The sequence below is a fragment of the Tyto alba genome, unplaced genomic scaffold, assembly GCF_018691265.1.
Source record: "Tyto alba isolate M040663 unplaced genomic scaffold, T.alba_DEE_v4.0 Super-Scaffold_45, whole genome shotgun sequence".
Taxonomy (NCBI): Eukaryota; Metazoa; Chordata; class Aves; order Strigiformes; family Tytonidae; genus Tyto; species Tyto alba.
In genome coordinates this window covers 18,508,768-18,531,248 of record NW_024881321.1, presented here as the reverse complement: position 1 = coordinate 18,531,248, position 22,481 = coordinate 18,508,768, and the positions used below count along the sequence as shown (strand labels likewise).

Genomic DNA, 22,481 nt, shown 5'->3' with positions numbered 1-22,481 from the left:
TTTGAGGGAGAGAAAAAAAACTTTAATAAAAATATTTCCCTTTAACAGGAATGCTTTTGGATTAGTTCTTAACTGTGTGTTGTTTCTGCTTCGGTACCTTTTTGAGCCTCCTTGAAGTTAATGGGATACAAATGTTTTGTCTATTTTTAAAATGTTTCATCAATGGTGCTGCTAAACTTTGCTATGTGTGTCTGTGTATACTCTTACTGATGCGCAAACCCATGTACCTTTAGACCAACAAAGGCTTCTAAATTTCTGAATGTCGTGTTGTGCATCCTTTACCAAATTTTATGCTGCCTTTTTCTCTCCATCTCCACTAGAATCACCCACTGGAAGCTACATTCATCACAAAGGAGTAACTTCTTTCTCTATACCTGTGTTCCTCCTCCTTCAGGTCATCAGCCTATCTTCATGCTGCATTCCTCTGTTCCACATTTCCATATGTTCACATCTTCCCACCTACCCTTTCCTTACTGAGCACACGATGCGTCTCCTTCCTACTTCCTCGACTTCTCTTACCTGCAATCCACCCAAAATCAGAACATGCAGATAACCCATCTTTTTTCACATCAGCTGCTAAACAATTGTTAGATAACTGTGGGCTGACACCTTTTTTTTTTCATTCCAGCATAAGACAACCCTTTCTTATTTTAAATTAACCTACTTTTGAAAGCGTGTGTTTAAAAGTGAGTTGAAATAGTGCTGCTGTTCTCTGGGATCAGAGTTCCCAAACATAGAGTTATTTGGGAATAACTTGTTCTTCAGATGTACAGTCTTTCTAAGTCCACAATAAATCTGAAGTCTAGGTAGATGTTCATTATGGGATTCAAAGTCTGGTACAGTTCTTGTAGACTCCTGTTCACTTTGTTTGGATTGAGATAAAAATTGTAGTTTTAGTATCTCACACTTCTTTCTTTTTATCTTTTCTGCTATTTCTAAGTCATCACTTCAAGTTTTCTTTCTTTGCTTCTTGATCATCCCATTGTGGTTTATTTTCTCCTTCATTTTTACTGGAATGGGAAATTTATTTTCTTATACCTGTCCATATTTGGGAGGCACATGGATTAGACTTTTTCAGATCTTTCTGGAAAACAGTTTGGAAAGGTTTGTTCTCTCTTGGGTCAACAAGTTTTATGGAGAGTGTTTTTTTTAATGCTTTATTCTCCATTAGAAAGGTGATGAAGGTGGGTAGACCTTCTCCCCCTTTTATAATTCCCCAGACAGTGATCTCAGGAGGATCATACCAATATTGCTTCTGATAATTGTGCTAGGTTATCAACCACATAAGGTTTTGATTGCTTTGTAATGCAAACAGGTTTTTTTTAAGTGCTTAACCAGCATCTTCACAATAGAATTTTTACTGCTACAGTTCATTGCAATATATTTTATATAGATACATATATACACACACATATATATTAATGCAACTACATTAACATTATTGTAATCTTATGATTATATATTAAATTAACTGGTTTTTATTCTATGCTAATCTTTAACTGAAGAGAGTGTGCTTGATCTGGTTCCCTGTAACAAGAGGGCATAAACTTAAATATCCAGTAGTCTTTCAAACCTCTGTTAACTGAATATGTAAGATGTTGCTTGACTCTGATTCCATTTAGTATGTGAATATATTTCACAGTGATTGAAATCCTTATAATACTAATGTATGTGTTAATGTTGCATATCCATGTATTGATATAAAATTAATTTATTTTGATATAGGGGATGTCCCACTTTGGTGCAAGCGTTACCAGGTCCTAGTACACAAGTTACTGCTGGGAGCAACCATACAGCTATTCTCTTAATGGATGGCCAGGTTTTCACATTTGGAAGTTTCTCAGTAAGGAAATAATATTTACTTATGGGAATAAGCTAGTAGTTAACATATTGTTCAAAGACCTTTCAAAACTGATTATACTTGCTGCTATAGAACTACTCATGACTTCTGCATGTCTTTTGTGCCTGTTAGGTTTAAAAATGTGGCCTCTAATACTGTTGTGGTTAGAAGAGTGTGATGCCAGAAATTCTTGGTGGTTTTTATATTTTAATTAAGATGGTGGTTTAAAACTTGGTTATTTATAAGGTGCACCAGTCTTCTAAAACTCTTTTTGTTGCAAGCTGTGTTGCAAATAAGTGTCTATTGCATATGCTATTACCTCTCTGTCTGCATTCATTAGAAAAAATGTGTCCTGTTTTCTTTCATAGAAACGGCAATGAGTTGCAGAAGTTATGCTTGCACTTGAGGGGAGATTATTGCTCAGTATAACCCAGCATAACTCTGGTACTCTTCTTTCATATCCACATGGTCTATATTCTCCTATGTCCATGTGGAATCCATTCTTATATTCACTCAATAAGCACTTCCAACATTGTTTAGTTCCCCTTCATCCTGACTTTAGGCCTCTGTGCCTCCTTGTCTTTGCAAATGCCCCCCTCACTGCAATCTCTGTGGAGTAATCTGTTGTTTGTGATTTCCCACTAATGTCCTTTTGGCACAAGCTAGACTACAGATACTGAGATACTTTTATATGCTTTAAAAACTATGTACTGCCAAACAGAACTGAAAAACTGCACCTTTTGAAATCTTTTTTACAAAAAATAAAAAAAGATGAAGACTGAAATTTTAGAAGTGAAAAAATATAGTTTGAATTAAAAGTGTGCCACGAGATGGCTTCTTCAAGTAGGTAATATTTTGTTGTTTTTTTAGACTTTAAGTAAGAGCTTTGGTGTCCAAGTTTTTGTCAAAAGTGACTTGGACACATAAAAGTTTAAGCTTTGTTGACTTGCGGTGAAACTTAGCCCCTGAAAAATCAAGTTCACTCTCAGAAATAGGATTTAAAAGCCTGTCTGTTGACTGAGGTTTTTTCTTTTTCGAAAAGAAAATAAAAAAAATTTACACCATATTTAGACTACCTGCTCCATGCATCTGATTTTAATATTGTAATGCGTGAATGTTTGTTGAAAGCTTCATAAAGTCAAGACAAGCTCAAAAGCAAACATGTTTCTTGAAAATGTCTTCATTAAGTTTACTTATATACAGTGTTATGTAGAAAGAGAGATGAGTAACATGCTGGACAGAGGGTATTTGCTGCACATGCATGTTTCTTCTTTAAATAAAAAGTTACCTTAATTTCATTAGCCTGAAATGATTTCCTTTGCCTGAGTGAGGTAGATGGAGTCTGAACAGGTTTATTGCGCAGTTCTTAGCACATACTTAGGTACAGTATAAGAACTGTTGCTCCATCTCTTAGTAACCAGTTGTACATAGGAGATAAGACCCTATACCTCCAGGTCAGGGCATTAATGAGCACATGCAGAGGTGCTTGCTTAGGCACTTTATGCCCTTTTTAGCTCAAGTTTGATGTGCTAATTGATTTTTAGGTACTTTTAAGAGGTATTTACTCTGTAAGAATTACAGTCCATATATGTTCAGAATTGAGTGGAATTTAGACAGCCTGAATCTTAATATAGGTTTGTTTTTTTTTTTCCCCTACTAATTCATTCCTTGTTTAGCTCTGAAGTTATTTGGATATTGAGTATTGAAGGAGAATAATGCTTTTAAATTCGATTCTGAAAATGGAAAGGAGGGTTATCCATCATGGAGAGTTTGAGTTGCATTAAAAAAAAAGTTCACTCAGAAACCTAACTGAATAGGCAGGAGAGTATTTGTCAGTAACTTGTTGCTCGTATTTAAATGTGTAACGCTTCACTTAGAGTAGCCGTTGCTTTTTGAAAGCAGTTTTGTGATAAGCTTTCTCTTCCAGATTACTAATTTTGTATGTTGAAACTACTGAAGTAACTTGGTCATCTTTGAGAATGTTAGTATTACTTACTAATTCTTGCATATTCTCCACAGAAAGGTCAGCTTGGTAGACCAATTCTGGATATGCCCTACTGGAATGCAAAGCCAGCACCCATGCCTAATATAGGCTCTAAATATGGACGCAAAGCAACATGGATTGGAGCGAGTGGAGACCAGACTTTTCTCCGGATCGATGAAGCTCTCATTAATTCTCATGTACTTGCTACATCAGAGATATTTGCAAGCAGGCATATAATAGGCAAGAACTCTTCTATAATATTTTAAATGCTCATAGAATTATTGGAGAAAAAACAGCTTTGGTCATGAGAACAATAGAGGAGCAACAAGTCAGAAATGTGAATGGAAGGAACAAAATATTCTGACTTTCTAGTTTTACACTGCACATGGTGATCCTAGCTCCTTTAGAAATTAATTTTATTAAACAAAAGATTGTAAAAGTCTAAACTTTCCTCACCCTTAAATCTTACTACAGTTTATTTTTTGCTGTAGCAGTATATCTGTTCCTCCCTACTACATTAATGCCTCATGCATAGAAAATGGCACGTTATAAGTGGGGTCTTCATGTTTTCCTGTTCTTCTTGCTCTCTTATTTAGGTTTGGTACCAGCTTCAATATCAGAACCTCCTCCTTTTAAATGTCTTCTGATAAACAAAGTAGATGGCAGTTGCAAAACATTCAATGATTCTGAGCAGGAAGATCTTCAAGGTTCTGGTGTGTGTCTGGATCCTGTCTATGATGTTATTTGGAGGCAAGTGTGGATTATAGCTATTAAATTGTAGTGTAGAAATCCTTTTTAAAATATTTTGGGAGGCTGGAGATTTGATTATGCTCATCTCCCTAGTAAATAAAAACCAATTCTTAGTCTTCCACATGTATTTTTTCATATTTTTTTGGATGATTTGTTCAAGTAAGCCTAAAATGAACATTTTCTATTGCCTAAATTTTTTGGTGGTCTTTTCTTTTTTGCATCATTCTCATTCCAGTCTCATGATGTTTGGGGAACCCCAATCTATTCTGCTTATTTAGTCTTCCCTTACTTTTCTCCACCTACTTAACACTTCACTGAATAATTTTCTTGACATACTCAGCTTCCACAACCTTGTGTCTTAAATCCCCATCCTTCTCTCAGGCATTAGTGGTTAAGAATTGAATAGGAGAAGGGGTGGAGTAGTAGTATTCTTTTCATTTCTGAAATGTTGGGAGGTCAAAATAAAGATGCTTGTCTAGATGGCATAGACATTAAAATTATGGTTACATTTATTTCACAGTCTTTGGGGTGATTGCTTTCAGTGGAGTCTTTGAGCAGGCGTAGATCATAAGCCCATGTTCCAAATCATAACGTCATAACGTCTAATTCTTCTATAATGATTTAAAAGCTGTGTTAGCTGCGATTTGGGAGATAAATCTGAATTGTCATCTGATTGCAAGTGACAGATGATGTTTAAACTGTTAGAAGGCTTAGCCAAAACAAGAATAATCACTTACAGTTAGAGGAGAGCAGAGAACCAGATAATCTGCATTTGTCTGGAAAAGACAGTATCATGCAGAATCATATCTTTAAAACATTGTTGTGTCCATAGGCTACTTGCATTCTACTTTGCATGTCTTCATCCAAAATTGAGATGCAAGAACTTGATAGGCACTTAACATTGAGGCATGCTGGACATGTTCCTTTATGACATCTGAAGTTCCTTGTATGGCTGCATTGTGCACATCCCCAAGGTTATTTGAATCTCATTAGCCTGGTACCAGGTCTTACTTAAATTATGCTGAGATTTGAAATAAGGAAGAGTAGCATCCATATCTCTTAAAGTTCAGATAACGGAGATATTGATGACCGTGGGAAAGCAGCAAGTTTCAGGGGAGAAAACGTGATGACACTCAACTTGATGTAGTACACTAAAATAGTTATTCAGCTTGAGGAAGTTCAAAATTGTATGTTAAAGGTATTATTATGGGTAAACATGGATTGAGGTGTTTTCTTGCCTTGCAGAATTCTGGGGACTGTAGAACTAAAGTTTAGAGCTTAAATACTTAACTGAAGAATGGATTCATGGAGTCTGTGCAGATTTATTTCTGTGTCATATCCCATTCTGGTTTAATAGAAAATATTAAAACTGTCTAAAGAGGAGACATGTTAATGAATATTTGGTATATTAATTATTACTCCTGGACATGTTTATTCATGTCTTTTTAAACGAAGGGGGCAGGTTCTCTGTACAGAGAGATAACATGCTTGATTACATAGATTTTAAAGATTTTATTCACAGCTTTGTGACTTACTCTTTTAGGTAATAGTGAAATTCAGGTGGTTAAGTAATTTCATATGTGTGTATAAATTGCATATTGCTAAATTGTTGAAATCCTGAATATATATGGTGTCCTATAATAATTTTAGTTAAAACTATTTCTCCATTAATTAGACCATCTTAGCCCCATTTGGATTTTTAGAGCACTGTAACAAGTGAAAATTCCTTTTGTGCTTATTTAGAACACTCCATAGGCCTATGTCTTCTAACTTTATGTAGTGATATGAAAGCCTTCATTTTTTTCATTTTTTTTTTCTCTATGTTAATCTATAGTATAGAAAGTCTTTGTATTCCTTTGTTTATGCTGCCCTTTTCTATAATCCCTTAAAAGCTCATAAGGTGATGTTATCCATTTTAAAAAAGCCCCAACAAAATATGTTGGATTTCTCAAGATCTTTTTACTCTTATTTTGAAGGTGAGTAAGCCTTTTACTTTCATTTGGCATCTTTCTCATTTTTGAGGACATCTGCCACTGTATCTAATACTTTGTTAGTTGTTTCATGCTTCTTAATAAGTTATACCATTTTAATATTTATTAGCTTTGAAAAGTGTCTAACATTTTCTGAAATTTGTAAACCCATAGTATGACTGTTTGACTTGAAGTACAATAAGAATATCTTTGTGTCTTTCCATTTGCTAGTGTGTTAAGCTAGTAAAGTTTTATGTATTTGGTGTAATGATGTTCAATTTTAAGAGTTTGCACTAGCAGATTATTTTATATTAAATACCTTATAAAATTTAATTTTCAGTTAGATTTTTGTATTTTTTTAGTAGGTGAAAGGGTTTTTTTTTTTTATTCTGTTTTGTCTTGCTCTAGGTTTCGACCAAATGCTAGGGAACTGTGGAGTTACAATGCAGTAGTTGCCGATTCCAGACTTCCCTCAGCTCCAGACATGCAATCCCGGTGTAGTATTTTGAGTCCAGAACTTGCTCTACCCACAGGTTCCAAAGCTTTAACCACCAGATCTCATGCAGCTTTGCACATTCTAGGTATACATTTATAGTTGATGAGTCAGAAGCTTAGATGAAATAAAGAAACATTACTTAATGTATAAATGAATCGTAATCTAACAGCTTTCTGACTTTTTTGAGTTAAAATTTTACTCTGTAATCTTTCACCATTTCTCTTAATTCTTATGATCTGGCTGATACGTATTAATTTTAATAAAAGCAGTTATCTTCTGCCATCTTAATGATGGTAGAGGATTTTAGAGTTCTGATGGAACCTGCTACTAGAGGTCAGCATAATAAAGTAAGAGGCCTTCCTAGATCATGTTTTTGAACAGTCTGCAGAAGTCAGTATTGTTAAATTAACCTGGAGTCTCCAAACAACAGGAAAAAAGTGCTGTTAAAGAAGCTATTTTTTTTCTAAAGCAAATGCAGTATCTAAAACCAGAATTTACTCTTTGCAATTTTGTATAATGGAACACTAAGAGTAATATGATTTCCTTTTGTAGTCTAAAAGCCTACCAAAACAAAAAATAATCCCATCGTGCTCATGTATAAAGTGGCCATATGCGACATACCCAGTACTTCAAAGCACAGCTTTGGACGTTATTTTAGCTCACTTGCTCACTGATTGTGATGAGCAATCAGTTCCTTGTCCTGCTCCCTTCGTTGTGTGCTAGAGATGTGATGAATTTTAACTTGAACAATACTTTTTTGTGTGAATCAGAGTAAAGCATGTTAGGGACCAATGTATATGAAACAAAACACCTTTTATGAAGGCTCTCAAATTTGCCCATAAATCCGTTACTACTTCAGCTCTTTTTTGGTAATATGGGAAATGTAAAAAGTTTTTTTTAAAAAAATAAGGTATTACTGGATATTTATTTACCATTGGAACAATTGCAAAGTGGATTTAATCGCATTTCTTGGTTATTCTGGAAAATTAATAAATTAAATGAAATCGATCTTCAGTAGTGAACCTTAAAATCAGTGACCCCTGACCTAATCAAAACCATAATGATATTTTGTAGTATATGTGATGTTTAGAGACAAAACAGTTAGGTTGCTTTGATCTTTTAAACTAGTATTAATTTCAATTTCTCTGATTATAATCAAGAGTAAAAAATATTGAGTTCTTTTTGGCTTTACTTTCTTTTAGGTTGTCTTGATACTTTGGCTGCTATGCAGGACCTAAAAATGGGTGTAGCTAATACAGAAGAAGAGACTCAAGCAGTAATGAAAGTTTATTCTAAAGAAGACTATAGTGTTGTTAACAGATTTGAAAGTATGTACACAGTAAAATTTTATAGCACAAGCTGATCAGGCTTGCAGAATAAAAGACTAACTGTATTTTTGTTGGGTTTTTTTTCTGCAGGTCATGGAGGAGGCTGGGGTTATTCAGCCCACTCAGTAGAAGCTATCCGTTTCTGTGCTGATACAGATATTTTGTTAGGTGGTCTTGGTCTTTTTGGAGGTCGGGGTGAATACACTGCTAAAATAAAGGTAAGTTTTTCTGTTTTTTTTTTAAACAGTACTGTGTCTCAAAATCAGAACTTTAGAATTGCCACCTAAACCCATGATTTATTCTGTTTCTTGATGAATGAGTGGTTTACTGTATGTTAAAAGCATTAGTAATAGAATTAGAAGAAGGCTTCTCAGTGAGAGTTAACCCTATGCAAGTAAGGGAAGTAAAGATCTGAGAATTACTATTCTTAATTGTTGAGAATTGGCCCATTCTTACTTTGACTACAGGCTATGCCATCTTACAGGTGTCCTGAGCAGTTATGGTAGTGAGTCAGATGGTTCTGTGATGCATTTGCATGAAGCTCAGAGGTCCACCTGCACAGAATTGGTGTTGTGGGCTTCAAGTTAGAATCATGTCATTTGTCAGGTTACATGGGGGGCTGCTTCTCTAAAACCGAGAGAGTGCGCTTATCGGTCGCTGGAATTCCTTTGGTACCAGCTGAGCCATTGCTTCCCACTGTCCCTGTCCCTTTCTCTCTCAGTAGCTTCTCAGCTGGGGTTCTTCATCTGAAAGTGAATGTCACCAAACATACTAAACTCTGCTTTGTGCCAAATGTAAAGATGATCAGGGCTGGAGCATGTGTGCTGATATAAAATAAACAAAGAAATCACCCTGGCTTTGGATAAAAAAGCTCACATAAACACACAGTGTGATAACAGAGCTCTGGTTTCTGATAAGCAGCTTGTGTTCCTGTGTTTAATGAGGATTTCAGAAACTCCCCAAAAGACGTTGTAAAGGAAGGATCTAATACCAGTCTGAGATTTACATTAGATATGTATATTCAGCATATGTTATTGTTGTTACTTGTCATTTAGCGGATTACTGAATTTTCTTTTTCTATTTTCAGATGAGTAAGTATTAAGGTTTGTTTTAGTGAAGTGGATGGCATATGCTTAGCAGTAACATTTGAATAAGACAACTGGAGATCCAATATAAGTAGTTGTACTTTATTCTAGTTTAACACAATGGCAGAATTGAAAATGATTAAGGATAGCCAAGAAAACAAAAGAAAATGAAATCCACATGACTAATGTTTAAATACTAAAGGTAGTAACCTTATGAAAGCACCCTAGTATTATCTTTTTCAATTTGTTTCTGGTTGTCTAGAATTAGCTTATAGACACGATAAGATTTGCCAGTCCTACCACAGATAAAAACTGTATTAAATAAGCATTTGCAAGAGAAGTCATAGGTATATATTGCGGTTCTTTTTCAAACTCATCAAACTGTAGAAATGATTTTTGACTAAGAAACCCAAGTTCTTTTGAAAAAGGTATCATCTTTTGTCCTAGTCACCAACTGTTTATGACACTATTCACTAGCTCTGCTAAACACTCAAGCTTTCCCTTTCCAGAGAAGTTGAGTGTATCTTCAATGCATTTCAATCTATGTTTTAAAGCCCACACCTTCTGCCCAAATCTGCCTTTTTTAGATGCTCTGCATTTAACTTGCCTGCAAGATTTAGGGATTTTCTCCACTTAAGAATATATTTGGGCGTAAGGCTTGGAGCTCACTGTCCATTACTATTTTTTAACAGTTAATTGGTACCACAAAATCCTCACTTCCAGACGGGAATTTGCCTGTCAGTGAAAACAACTAGCAATTTCTTTTGGGAAGGGGAAGGAATAGTAGTAGACAGTTTCCAGGATGTCAGACTGGAAAAAGTGGTATTAGGAGGTTTCTAACACCTGAAGCATATTTTTACCTTTTTTATTACTCCACCAGTTGTTTGAATTGGGACCAGATGGGGGAGACCATGAGACTGATGGAGACCTTCTTGCTGAAACAGATGTCTTAGCATATGATTGCGCTGCTAGGTAAGATGTTTTCCTTACCTATTTCTACCTACTTCTTGATCTTTATTTTTACTTTCTTCATACACATTTTAAAATCACTTAAAATATCAACAGAAGTTATATACATCATTAGAAGTTCATAGCAAGGGATGTAAAACTTACCCAACACACTTTGTTTGAATGTAAAGTAAGAAAACAGCAAATACCTCCCCAGGTAATTATGGTACTAAATTAAAAGAAGGAAAAATCATCTCACACTTGCTCTTGTATAAATCAAAGTTAAATCCCATATTCCTGTTATGAGAAGACAAGATGTTGCAGCAGCTCTTTTGAATACTTCTATCAAAAGAATGCTTTCAAGCACAAATGGGTATTTACATTAAACAATTAATCATTCAACTTATTGCAATACAAAATTATCATAACCAAAAGAAGGGTATTGTGCATCAGTTCGTTAGAATACAAACAGTTATTGCTTGAAATGTTTTGTGCATATGGATGGGGTTAGCCGTGTTTTAGCTGATTTTTCATTCCCTGTTATGCTATAATTTAACATTCAAATCATTCATGAGTAGTTCTTTTAGGTTCAAATCTGATGTATCAATACCCCTAAATATTTATTCTATTACTTTCTTAAATATTCATATGTAATTCTTAAGAATTTATGTATAAGCTCTTGTCATTTACAAAATTTTTCTGAAATCAAAATAGAAGAATGTAATTAATACCTCACTTGCAGTATTAAGTATTAAATGTAATTGGGTTTGTGCATGTTAATTTAGCTTAATCTCTCTCAATTTGGCATTTGATATCTGATTGTTTCAAAATGCAAGATCAGGATAGACTTGGGCATTTGTAGGTCTTTCTGGATTATTTTTTAAATTATTACAGTACTTTTCAAAAAAGTTTTAAAATTTTTAATATAAATAGATAATTGAGATTAATAACTTAATTCCATTATTTTTCAAGTTTCTTTTATAATCAGGGTGTAGTTTGTTAAAGATTAATCTGAAAACTAGTTCACATTTATTTTTCAACATGTACTTTTCCCAGAGAGAAGTATGCAATGATGTTTGATGAACCAGTGCTCCTACAAGCTGGCTGGTGGTATGTAGCCTGGGCAAGAGTGTCAGGACCTAGCAGTGACTGTGGATCTCATGGACAGGCCTCCATTACCACAGATGATGGGTATATTTTTTCTATATTTTTAATGACATAGAAGAGACCTAATACTACTTGAATAGTAATTGGATTATTTCTCTTTCAGTGTTGTATTTCAGTTTAAAAGTTCCAAGAAATCAAATAATGGTACGGATGTTAATGCAGGGCAGATCCCACAGTTACTATACAGGTAATATTTTGACCTCTGTTTAGAACAATTTATTGACACTTTTTTTAAATAGAAGACCTGTTAAAGTAATGATATGTTTCATGAAATTATTCCTGTATTAGGCTAAGGAAATCAGTATCTGAAAAATTTAGGGAAAACTTAGTGTCTTTGAGAAAAGTAATAAATCCATTATACTAACATTTATTTCTTTTCAGCTTTTCTTGTGGTTATTTTTCATGTATTATGTTCTGAGTCTTTCATTTAGTTCTGTAGAGCCTTGTGATTATATCTAACATGCTTCATTTTTTTGCTAGTTGGGTAGTATTGTATTTAGTAGGCCTCAGTTTAGGAGCAGTATACTATCAAACATGATTTTAAGGAGAAAAAAAAACACAACAAATTGTGCGTTACAATAAGTCATCACAAATTTATTATTCCTATGATAAATGTTATGTAACTATTTTAAAAAGCAAGAACTCTTTCACTGCACTGCTAATATAATTTTCAGATTTCCTCTGATATATACAGGACCTAATTATTTATATTTTATGTATATATATCTTCCCCCCTGCCCCTGTGTTGATTCTGAAACTCGGAATTTCTTCATACCAGTTCGCTTGGCATGTCCTTGCTAAGCATGTCCTTTTCAGGGTCTCTCATCAGAACAGCTCACCTTTGCCAGCAGGTTTTGTGTCCATCGGCCCCTGTCTCTCCAGAGGAAGGTTTCATTTTGACTGATGCACATGAAGTCCTGGCATAACCAGTTAACTGTTCAGGTGATTTCCATTGAGAGATGGCTGTAGCCAAAGACAAACAAGCCTTGGGGCTTCTGAAGGAAGGATATGGCTGAAGAGCCGTAAGTGGCACAAAAGGAAAGGTGCTGCAGTAACAGGTGCTGCCTGTACTTTTTACCTCCACAGAGCTAGTGTTCTTTAAGGAATAACATTTCTTGTCTTAAAAATGTCATCAGAGGAATTACAGTAAATACCTGTAATAATTTCATATGTAATTAAATCTTGATTTTATTCAATTGTCACAATCCTGCCAGTTGAACAGAATTAAAGACATTTGATTACTGGTCTAGAAGAATTAGGAGCTGGAGGAAGTTATGCTGAAATTGAACATTTTTTGGATAATTACCTTGAACTTTTCTTTCACTCTTGCTCCACTTCAACAATGCAAACAGTAAAAACTGCTAAAAGTAAAAAGTGCAGATTTCAAGTCAGTTCTTCAATTGTTCTTCCAGGCTGCCAACAAGTGATGGCAGTGCTTCCAAAGGAAAACAGCAAACCAGTGAACCTGTGCATATTTTAAAGAGATCTTTTGCCAGAACTGTTTCAGTGGTGAGTATTATCAAGAATCTTCTGTGTTTCCTGCAATTTCATTTGTACTTAGAAAACTGAAAGATGTACATGTGGAAATAACTAATGTTTTTTTTTCTGTCTGCTTTATCAAGCAGAAGTTAGGTACACTGATATTATAGAACACTGTATTTTTTACTTTTTTGAAGATTTGAGATGTAAACTTAAATCTAAGCTGAGCTTGGTATTGACCTGAAAATGAAAGCCTTGAAATGGATTTGTTCACAAGGTTGAGCTACTTAGTTTTATTTTGGGGGGCGTGTGGAGTTGAGTTCATACTCACTGGTTGTATTCAATGTACAAGCCTTACTCCCCGGCAAGAAATTACTATTAGCAGGCTTTCTAGAGTTTTGAGGGAGCTTTACTATATGTTCTCTTCCATGACTTTTAAATTACTGTCATTAATCAGTCATTGGTGAGATTCATCTTCCTCTTGGATGCATTCCAATGTACATTGAGGATCAGATAGCATTTAGTTAAACTTTGATAAGCTGAAATAAGGAGTTTTAATAGACACAGTGAACTGCAGCTATTAATAGAAGCTAGTTTGCAGGTTCTCACATACAAGGAGGCTAGTCAAATTCTGAGGAATATTGCATTCAGTTGAAATGCAGTATTATGATGCAGGATAAAGCCAATTCTGTCTTTGTGTTTTTGAAGTACAGTCCCTTCCTTATCTGTTACAACAAATGATTATTTTATTTTCAGTTCCATCCTGATTTATATTTTATACTACATTACACGTACTGTCAGTATTCTCAACTGATAGTTACATTGAAGTTATCGCCTCCATATGGATACTCGCAGTTCAGTTTTCTTAAACAGCTTCCTTTCATTTATGTATTTTCCATCTCTTCAGTATTCTCTAATGATGAGGATGATTTTCTGTTCAGGTTTCTTCTAGAATTGTATTATCTACAAAATTTGCATTTTTGTTAGTCATATTATCGACTTACTAATAGCTACTCTTACTATATATTTGCTTAAAAATATTTGCATTAAGCTATGAACTCCCATGGCTTTTCATGCTTCACATTGTATACTCCCTCTTCATTATCTTGCTGCTGTTATCCTTGACAATAGATCTGAATTGGAGTAAGAGGAGCGTTTCAGCTTTCTGGAGCATTAGACATTTTGTAACTAACTTTGAACAATCAGCTAGATTGCTGTAGCTTGAAGGTTTACCTGCAGCTTGAAGATATTTAATGCCAAACACTTTTATTTTGCCTTGTGAAATACAACTTCATGAAACTATCAACCACATTTAATAATACTACGAATTTTTGGACAAGAGTTTTTTAATCCTCAAATTTTTTGTGGTCTATCATGTGCTTCTGTTGAACTTTCAAGTACTGTACATGATCCTGCAGATCATGAGTGTTTAAAAACAAAGAGAAGACAGCCCTGATAAGTCTTTACCCTTATGTCAGGAATGCATATTACACTATTCATGTGCAGACGAAGCAAGTAAAATGTACTTGAAAAATCTGTATTACAGGTGAATACAAACAGTTATTAGTTCTTACATAACTAGAGAGACTTCCACACACGTAATATGTTAACATATGTTATAAATTGCTTTTAGGAGGCTACTACAGTGGAGTGGTTTCCTACATTCTTAGTGCTCTTTTATTTTCAAACAAATAGGATTTGTGTGTTGTATGGTAGATGTGTATGTTTTCATAATAAACATGGATATAGATGCTATTTGGTTTTCATCTTATACTGAAGCTGAAAGTTCACTTTTTGTTTTTTTTTTGACACAAAATCTGTCTTCTGTATCCTTTATATCTGAAATAGGAATGCTTTGAATCTTTATTGAGCATTCTTCACTGGAGCTGGACGACACTGGTGCTGGGGGTTGAAGAACTTCGTGGACTTAAGGGCTTCCAATACACTGCTACTCTTTTAGATTTAGAAAGGTTGCGTTTTGTGGGCACTTGCTGCCTGAGGTTGCTGAGGGTCTACACCTGTGAAATATATCCAATATCAGGTATTCCTCTTAATTCACTTCTTTCATATTTATCAGCAAATAATAATCTACAGGACGTTAAAAATTCGATCTAAGTGTTCATGTAGGATATGCTATAAGGTGAAATGCTTATATAGGTGGTTTTATTGAGGCAATTAAAAGACTTGCTGTCAGAAATTGGATATTTGCAATTATCTGCATAGCAAAGTGTCCAACATGACATGTATACATTGTACCTTGTGTGTATTTTAAAGTTAAATTCTTCTTTGGCCTGACAGTTTAGTTCTTTTGGACTATCTGTATCTTCTTTTTCTCCCAATTTCTGTACATAGTAGCTGCTTTTAAATTTGAAAGACGGTATCTGTTTTTCATGCATGTAGTTTAACAATGCTAATATTATAATGCAGCATATATTATGAAAGACCAGAAAATTGGAAATTTCTGATGTTCAGGTTTCTTTGATATAGCTTAACAACCTTCACTGTTTTCCTTTTGCAATTAACTTCTCTGAATGTAGATTCATCAATGTTTCTAAATTTTACTTGCATGTAGAATGTGTACTTTAATATGAATATATTTGTTTATTGTACATTTAACAGTCCTCTTTGTGTAACTTTCTAGCTACAGCTAAGGCAGTTGTAGAAGAAACCAGCAAACTAGCAGATTGCATTGGAAAAACTAGGACCTTGCTGAGAAAAATTTTATCTGAAGGTGTTGATCATTGCATGGTGAAGTTGGACAATGATCCACAAGGATATCTCAGTCAGCCTCTCAGCCTTTTAGAAGCTGTTCTTCAGGAATGCCATAATACATTCACAGCTTGCTTTCATTCATTTTATCCAACACCGGCTCTGCAGTGGGCATGTCTTTGTGACTTACTGAATTGTTTGGACCAGGTACATTAAAATGGCAAAGTAAATATTACAACTTCACATGCACTTTTGCTCAAAGAGAAGCCAAGCAGTATTTACAACTTTTAATCTTTTTCTGTGTTTATCCTGGTTTGCAACTTGAATTCTGCTGTGGTTTGGTATTTTTTAATAATTGGGTTTTGGTTGTTTTGTTGTTAGTTTTTTTTTTTTTTTTTTTTTTTAAAGTGTACAAGTTCAACAAGAGCCTAGGAACTTCTGTCTGTCTCAGCAGTAAGATTGATTCTGTCTGGGACAGTGAAGAAAATGTGTGGTGCCAGTGACTGTCAGCACCTGCTTTTTCAGTGTTGAGGCCATGCCTTCTATCTGGTTGCTCTTGCTGCACATTGCTTAGGAGTATACATGTGACGTTTTTTATACTTATCACTAATACTTTAGTAATTTCTCATCATTAAATGTTACAACAGTGCTCTGTTCCAGCAAAGTACATGAGAAACTGACAATATTGTTCTATAATCAATAGCTTTCTTCCAAGTATCTTAGGTATTGTGAATGAGCAATGTAAACAGTGTAGCTGTTTGCTTGCATTGATTTCAGTGAGACTGTAAGTAATTTGCTTCTTGGCATGAAAGTATACTGAGCATATAAAAATTCAAGGAAGAATCAGCTCTTTAATATACTATGCTAATTAAATTGTTTGATTCATTATAAGTACTTTGGCTTCAAAGGGTGCCATAATTTCAAAAGTAATTTTAAATGGGTTTATTATTTTAAAACATTTCAACCAGCAGATTTTAATTACTCCAATTTGAAAGATCTAAGTGAAAGCTCATGAGAGTACATAGTATAAAATTCACAGGAAAGCTAACAGTACATGAAATTATTTCTCTAAATTATTTTTATAATTATTGTAAACGTGGAAAGTTCCTTTCAAAAGTAGTTTCTCCCTCATTTACTTTGAATGCAACGGTGCCATTCTATTAATTTCTTTTTATGTTTCTAGGACATCCAGGAAGCAAACTTCAAAACCTCCAGTAGCCGGCTTCTTGCTGCTGTTATGTCTGCTCTCTGCCATACTTCAGTAAAACTGACCTCTATCTTTCCGATTGCTTACGATGGAGAGGCCTTGCTGCGATCAATGGTTAAACAAGTCAGCACGGAGAATGACTCTGCTCTGGCCCATCGTTTTCCTCTTTTGGTTGCACACATGGAAAAACTTAGTCAGGTTGGGACATATTCTGAAAATTTAACAACTTGTTTTACTCTGCAACAAAAACCAGTTATGTAAGTTGAAGTTTTAGCTTTATACGGATGGAGCTGGATTTGCCTGAGTGTTTTCTTTCTAAAAGGCTTCTTTCAGAAACTTATTATTTTATCCAATTTTTATATTGTGGTCTGAAATATTCCAATTATTTCTTGTTTGGAGAATGTCTGAGCAAAAGTTATTTATTCTGGTATATTAAATTAGCAGAAATATAGTTTGAATTATCTTCTGTTGCATAGTGTTTTCTGCAATGGTTTTTCAGGTTTTTCACGTGATCACAGGAATGAACATGTGGATAGATTCAGTGTTCTGAGGAAGAGTCAACACAGCTTTAGTAATAAAAAGTCATGTCTCAAATGAGTTTTTAAAGGAATCAGCAAGCAGGCGGAGAAGTTTGTATAGTTCTGTCAAAGATTATTAAACAATTTCCTAATGAAGGGCCCTTGAATGCCGTATTTTTGCAGTTCTGTTACTTCAGAATAGATTTTCAGGAATGAAAGGGGTAAAGATGACAATCAGAGGTATGGGAATGCTAAATAGTGTTCTTCACTTTAAAAGACAAGTGAGGTAAGATCTTGTGAAATTATGAATGATGCGTGAAAAGTAAATGAAGGATAATTGTTGAGTCTTCTAATACCAAAATTTTCGAGCAACCAGAGACCTTAGCAAAAGGTAAATCAAAAGATTGCTCTTTTTCATAAAACACACAGTTAAACTGTGGAACGTATTCCTGTAGACCATTATTATCCTAAAAGCTTTCACAGACTTAGGAAGCACCTGCACAAATTAATGAAAAAAGAAACCATCAAGAGCTATTAAATGCAAATATAATATTTCCATCTTGGGTGAAGCTGCCTTTTAACTGCTAAAGATAGAAAATTCTGTGCCGGTATATTTACAGCTTTGCTTGACCTTATTGTCTTTCCTATCTGTTCACTACTTGGATATTTTTGGGAGACAAACCAGTGAGAACGTATTAGAAAGACAAACCTTTGTTTTCCATCAGTAGAGCTGATTTTATTTTTTATTACTGGGAATTACTTTCAGTATGGAAAACTGTTTTGAAAAACAGTGGATGTCACTGCTAGATAGAAGACACAGTAGATGCCTAAACTTAAACTTGTTTCATAGTCTTCATTCAGTACAGAACAACTGTTTTTATAAGCATCCCACCACTGGCTTTATCTCACCTATGTACATAGAAGATTCTCTTTGCTAACATCAAAATTAAAAAGCTGTTTAAAAGAGTTTATTTTTAGGCAGTGGGGAAGACAATGATGTGAAGAGTTCCACAAGTAGCTATATATCTGTCGTATTCTAATGTATGCCTATAGATAGTATGTCAGGGAGAGCTATAAGAAAAGCTGTTTCCTGAGAAGGACACTTATATATCTTTCCAGTGCAATAAACAATGTTGACACCACCTCATTCTGGAAATTAAGAATATTAATTAACTTTTTGACAAAGGAATACATACTATAATACCATCGAGCATTAAAAATTTTAAAAGTATTTTTTTATCTTCTAGGCAGTTCTTATTTTTATGAAGTCATAAGTGCTTATGTGAAAATTAATGTGGGTGGCTTTTTTTTTTTAAGAACAATGTAATTTGTCATTTTTCTCTTCATAATGCAGAGTGAAGAAAATGTATCAGGGATGACAAGCTTTCGGGAAGTGCTGGAAAAGATGTTGGTCATTGTAGTTTTACCAGTACGGAATAGCCTTAGAAGAGAAAATGAGCTTTTCTCTTCACATCTGGTTTCTAATACCTGCGGGTTGCTTGCTAGTATTGTGAGTGAGCTTACAGCGTCGGCGTTAGGATCTGAGGTAAAGCTTCTCTAAAGTCATTACCAGAAGTCTTCCAGGACAAGTATATTATCAGTGTGATACAGGCAGTGGCAGGAATTTTATAGGTGTGCAGATCTTTCACAGATCCTGAAATTCACAGTTCTCAGTAGCTTTCAGATAGTTATACATAAATTTAAAAGCATGTATTCTCTGTATTAGGGAAGTACTGTTGATAGTTAGCTACTTCATTATGGCTGGAAAATACTGCAAATTGTTTACAAAATGGCAGAGTTTTTTTTCAAATCATTCTCTTTTTGCATGCACGTCTCTGCACGTGTACACTCAAAACACATTTGTTCAGTGCTCACTGGAGCACAACTCAGAATCTCTGTGCCTCTTATGGTATCACGAGTGCCTTGTGTTCTAATCCCATCTGCTTTTGATTGATTATGGGTCAGAATTTATAGTGTATTTTGTTTGTGCATTCTGTCTTCCTCCTTTACATGTCAGATACTCTTTGCACGTATCTTCCTTGATGTATTCAATATTATATGTCTTATATTTGTCTATATTGTTAGACATTTTCCAAATTATTTGCTTTCTATTCAGAACTGAGAGTGGTACTGAGTTCAACTTCTTAAAATCCAGAGATTAATAATCACACAGAGAAAGTTCCCTTTCATGAAGCTATAGCATTGTTAAATGATGGAATTTTATTTGATTTTATTAAAGGGATGTCACTATCTCTGTTCTGTCGGCAGACTTTTTTCACAGATAGAATTGAGCTTTTGATAACATTGATTAAAGATGTTTTTACTATTATGTAAGATTTGTATCTGTCTTCTCCTAATCTTGACCTTACCTAAGGTAGAAATACCTAACTCTTTGTGAAGCACACTTAAGCTATGTTTTGTGCTAATTCTTCCTATAAAATATATAAATACTTGAACAACAAATAGGAATGAGATTCCTAATTATTCCCAGATAACTCCTAATTCCAGAAATTATATTTTCTTTTTTCTTTTTAGTTGAAATTGAATAGAAGCTCTAGAGCTCTAGTAGTGACATCTTCTATGTTTTGTCAGTTGGCTTAAAATTTACCCAATTGAAAATCTGGTGATTTAATTCACTTTAATAAAGTTGTCTAATGTTTAGCAGTGAATTTTTCTACTGCTTGTATTTAACTTTCTACAGGTTGATGGGCTGAACTCTCTCCATTCTGTCAAATCCACTCCCAACCGTTTCACTAAAACAAGTCAGGGAAGAAGCTGGAATACTGGGAATGGATCCCCTGATGCAATATGTTTCTCAGTTGACAAACCTGGTGTAGTTGTAGTAGGATTTTCTGTTTACGGTGGAGGAGGAATTCATGAATATGAGTTGGAAGTATTAGTTGATGATGTAAGTACTGCATTGAAGAAAACAATTTGAACAAAAGTAACCTCAGAGTTTCACAAAGTAATATTCTTATACAGTTTAGGCAACCAGTAAAGCAGTGCACTGATAGTAGAGTTTTTTGGTTTGCTTGTGGTGGTGATTTTTGTGGTACTGCAAGCTACATACCGTATCCAGTAGGGTCCTTATCTTGGTTATGGTATTGAAATCTTACTTTATTACAAATAATATTTGAAGTATAGTAAGGAGACAAAGTTCAAACATTCTAAACTAAAAATTGAAGAAAGAGGTAGCCTACCAGCATGATCAAACTGTAACTACAGATGTTTCATGTGTTGTTGAAGTACTCGCTTAGAAGCATAAAACTGTATTGTGTGTTCTTGTAATGAAGAAAAACCTGTTTTCTTTTACACCCAGTTGTTCTCTTTGACTGACTGTTGTAATCTCTTCCAAATGGAGGCATAGGTTGCTACGGGAAATTAACCTTTCTTCTCAGTAATTTCATTTTTGACAGAAAGGTTTTGCTGTTGACTCTGAACAGGTTTTTCAGCTTTATTTTATTTCTACTGCTGTTTGTAACAATTTATTCAAGAAGACATAACTTCAACAGTTGCATGAATGTGTCATGTATTTACATTATAAATGTATTAAAATTACTTTGTTTCTTTGAATCAGAGTGATCATACTGGAGATTCAACTCATTCTCATAGATGGACATCTTTAGAGTTGGTTAAAGGAACTTACACCACTGACGATTCTCCCAGTGACATAGCTGAAATCAGACTTGACAAAGTCGTGCCACTGAAGGTAAATAAAAGTGTGCATCTGTAGGTTTCATATGACTTCTTTAGAAAACAAAAATCAGAATGTTCAACGTAAATTGTTCTTTTGTGTACACATTTACAAGTCAATCTTGACATGTTTGCCTTTTAAAGTCTCAGTTTCACTCTGTAACTGAAAAGTTCAAATCCTGGTAGTAAAACCAAATTAAATCTTAATTTTTATAATAGCATAAAATAGATTATATTTTCTCAGTAATTTTAGAATATTTTTCAAGGTGCAACTTTTTTGTGTGCATGAGAGGTGAGTGCTGATTTTCTTGGGTACCCAGTCTCACTCTTGAAATAACTAGTAATATTTTACTTAAGTCATGGTCTGTAGTTTGGGAAGACAGAACAGCTTTGACTTTTGTTAAATGCTGGATCTTTTTCAGTTAATTCCATTTGTAGAGTGCTTTGAATGACTATTTGCACTCTGCAGTATTAATGTAAAATAATAGCTTTCATAATACCACGAAGGCTAACTTATATACTTGTTTTATACTGCCTATTACTTTTGGCTCTCCTTTTTAAGGAAAATGTGAAATATGCAGTTCGTTTGAGAAATTATGGAAGCCGGACTGCCAATGGAGATGGAGGAATGACCACAGTTCAGTGTCCAGATGGTGTAACATTTACATTTAGTACATGTAGTCTGAGCAGTAATGGCACAAACCAAACACGAGGACAAATTCCACAGATTCTTTATTACAGGTTTGTGTATTGTCATGATCTGTTTTCTTAGAAGAGTGAATAAAACCTTCATAGTGCTATTATACCATATCTATTTTTGAGAACAGAAGTAAGTACCTCTGGAATGTATTTGAGGAAAGAGCTTCTCTAACAGTAGTATTGTGTTCTTCTAATATAGTTTCAGTCTTAAGTTATTTAGTGAAGACAGCTTTTGGGACACCAGTTGTATTGGTGACTTTTCCAGTCTTGTTTTAGGTTCTTTTTTTTAACTTGGCAAATAATTTGGTGGTTGACCTCTCTTACAAGGCCCATTGTCTACTGATTTAAAGCTGTAATACGGGGGACTGGTAAAATGCACTGCTTCAATCTCTGTTTTTTTCTGTAACCTAAGAGATTTTCGAGACACTGCTCACTAGAATGTTTATCTTTCTGATTTCATTCAGTTCCTTCCTCTGTTTCCAGAAAGGATTGCATCATGTAATGAAACAAGGTCTGTTTATATAGGAACTGTCTTCTCACTTACTGTAGAGTTCAAAGGTATAAAAAGAGAAATTGCAACTGCCCAAAGAAAATCAGTTGAAACATCT

The 22,481-nt window shown here is 34.5% G+C and overlaps 1 protein-coding gene across 16 annotated transcripts in view; it reads left to right on the top strand.

The window, feature by feature from the left end:
- MYCBP2 (MYC binding protein 2) overlaps positions 1-22,481 on the top strand; it is a 199,575-nt gene that overhangs the window by 81,230 nt on the left and 95,864 nt on the right. For all 16 annotated transcript variants that reach the window (XM_042806211.1, XM_042806215.1, XM_042806222.1 and 13 more), the window contains 17 exons: positions 1,726-1,843; positions 3,860-4,064; positions 4,421-4,574; positions 6,953-7,125; positions 8,243-8,368; positions 8,459-8,586; positions 10,334-10,425; positions 11,458-11,592; positions 11,672-11,755; positions 12,981-13,077; positions 14,896-15,088; positions 15,689-15,963; positions 16,940-17,161; positions 18,836-19,027; positions 20,183-20,389; positions 21,059-21,190; positions 21,737-21,915. In XM_042806211.1, the coding sequence (XP_042662145.1) occupies positions 1,726-1,843; positions 3,860-4,064; positions 4,421-4,574; positions 6,953-7,125; positions 8,243-8,368; positions 8,459-8,586; positions 10,334-10,425; positions 11,458-11,592; positions 11,672-11,755; positions 12,981-13,077; positions 14,896-15,088; positions 15,689-15,963; positions 16,940-17,161; positions 18,836-19,027; positions 20,183-20,389; positions 21,059-21,190; positions 21,737-21,915 (2,712 nt within the window). The remainder of the gene's footprint in view (positions 1-1,725; positions 1,844-3,859; positions 4,065-4,420; positions 4,575-6,952; positions 7,126-8,242; positions 8,369-8,458; positions 8,587-10,333; positions 10,426-11,457; positions 11,593-11,671; positions 11,756-12,980; positions 13,078-14,895; positions 15,089-15,688; positions 15,964-16,939; positions 17,162-18,835; positions 19,028-20,182; positions 20,390-21,058; positions 21,191-21,736; positions 21,916-22,481) is intronic.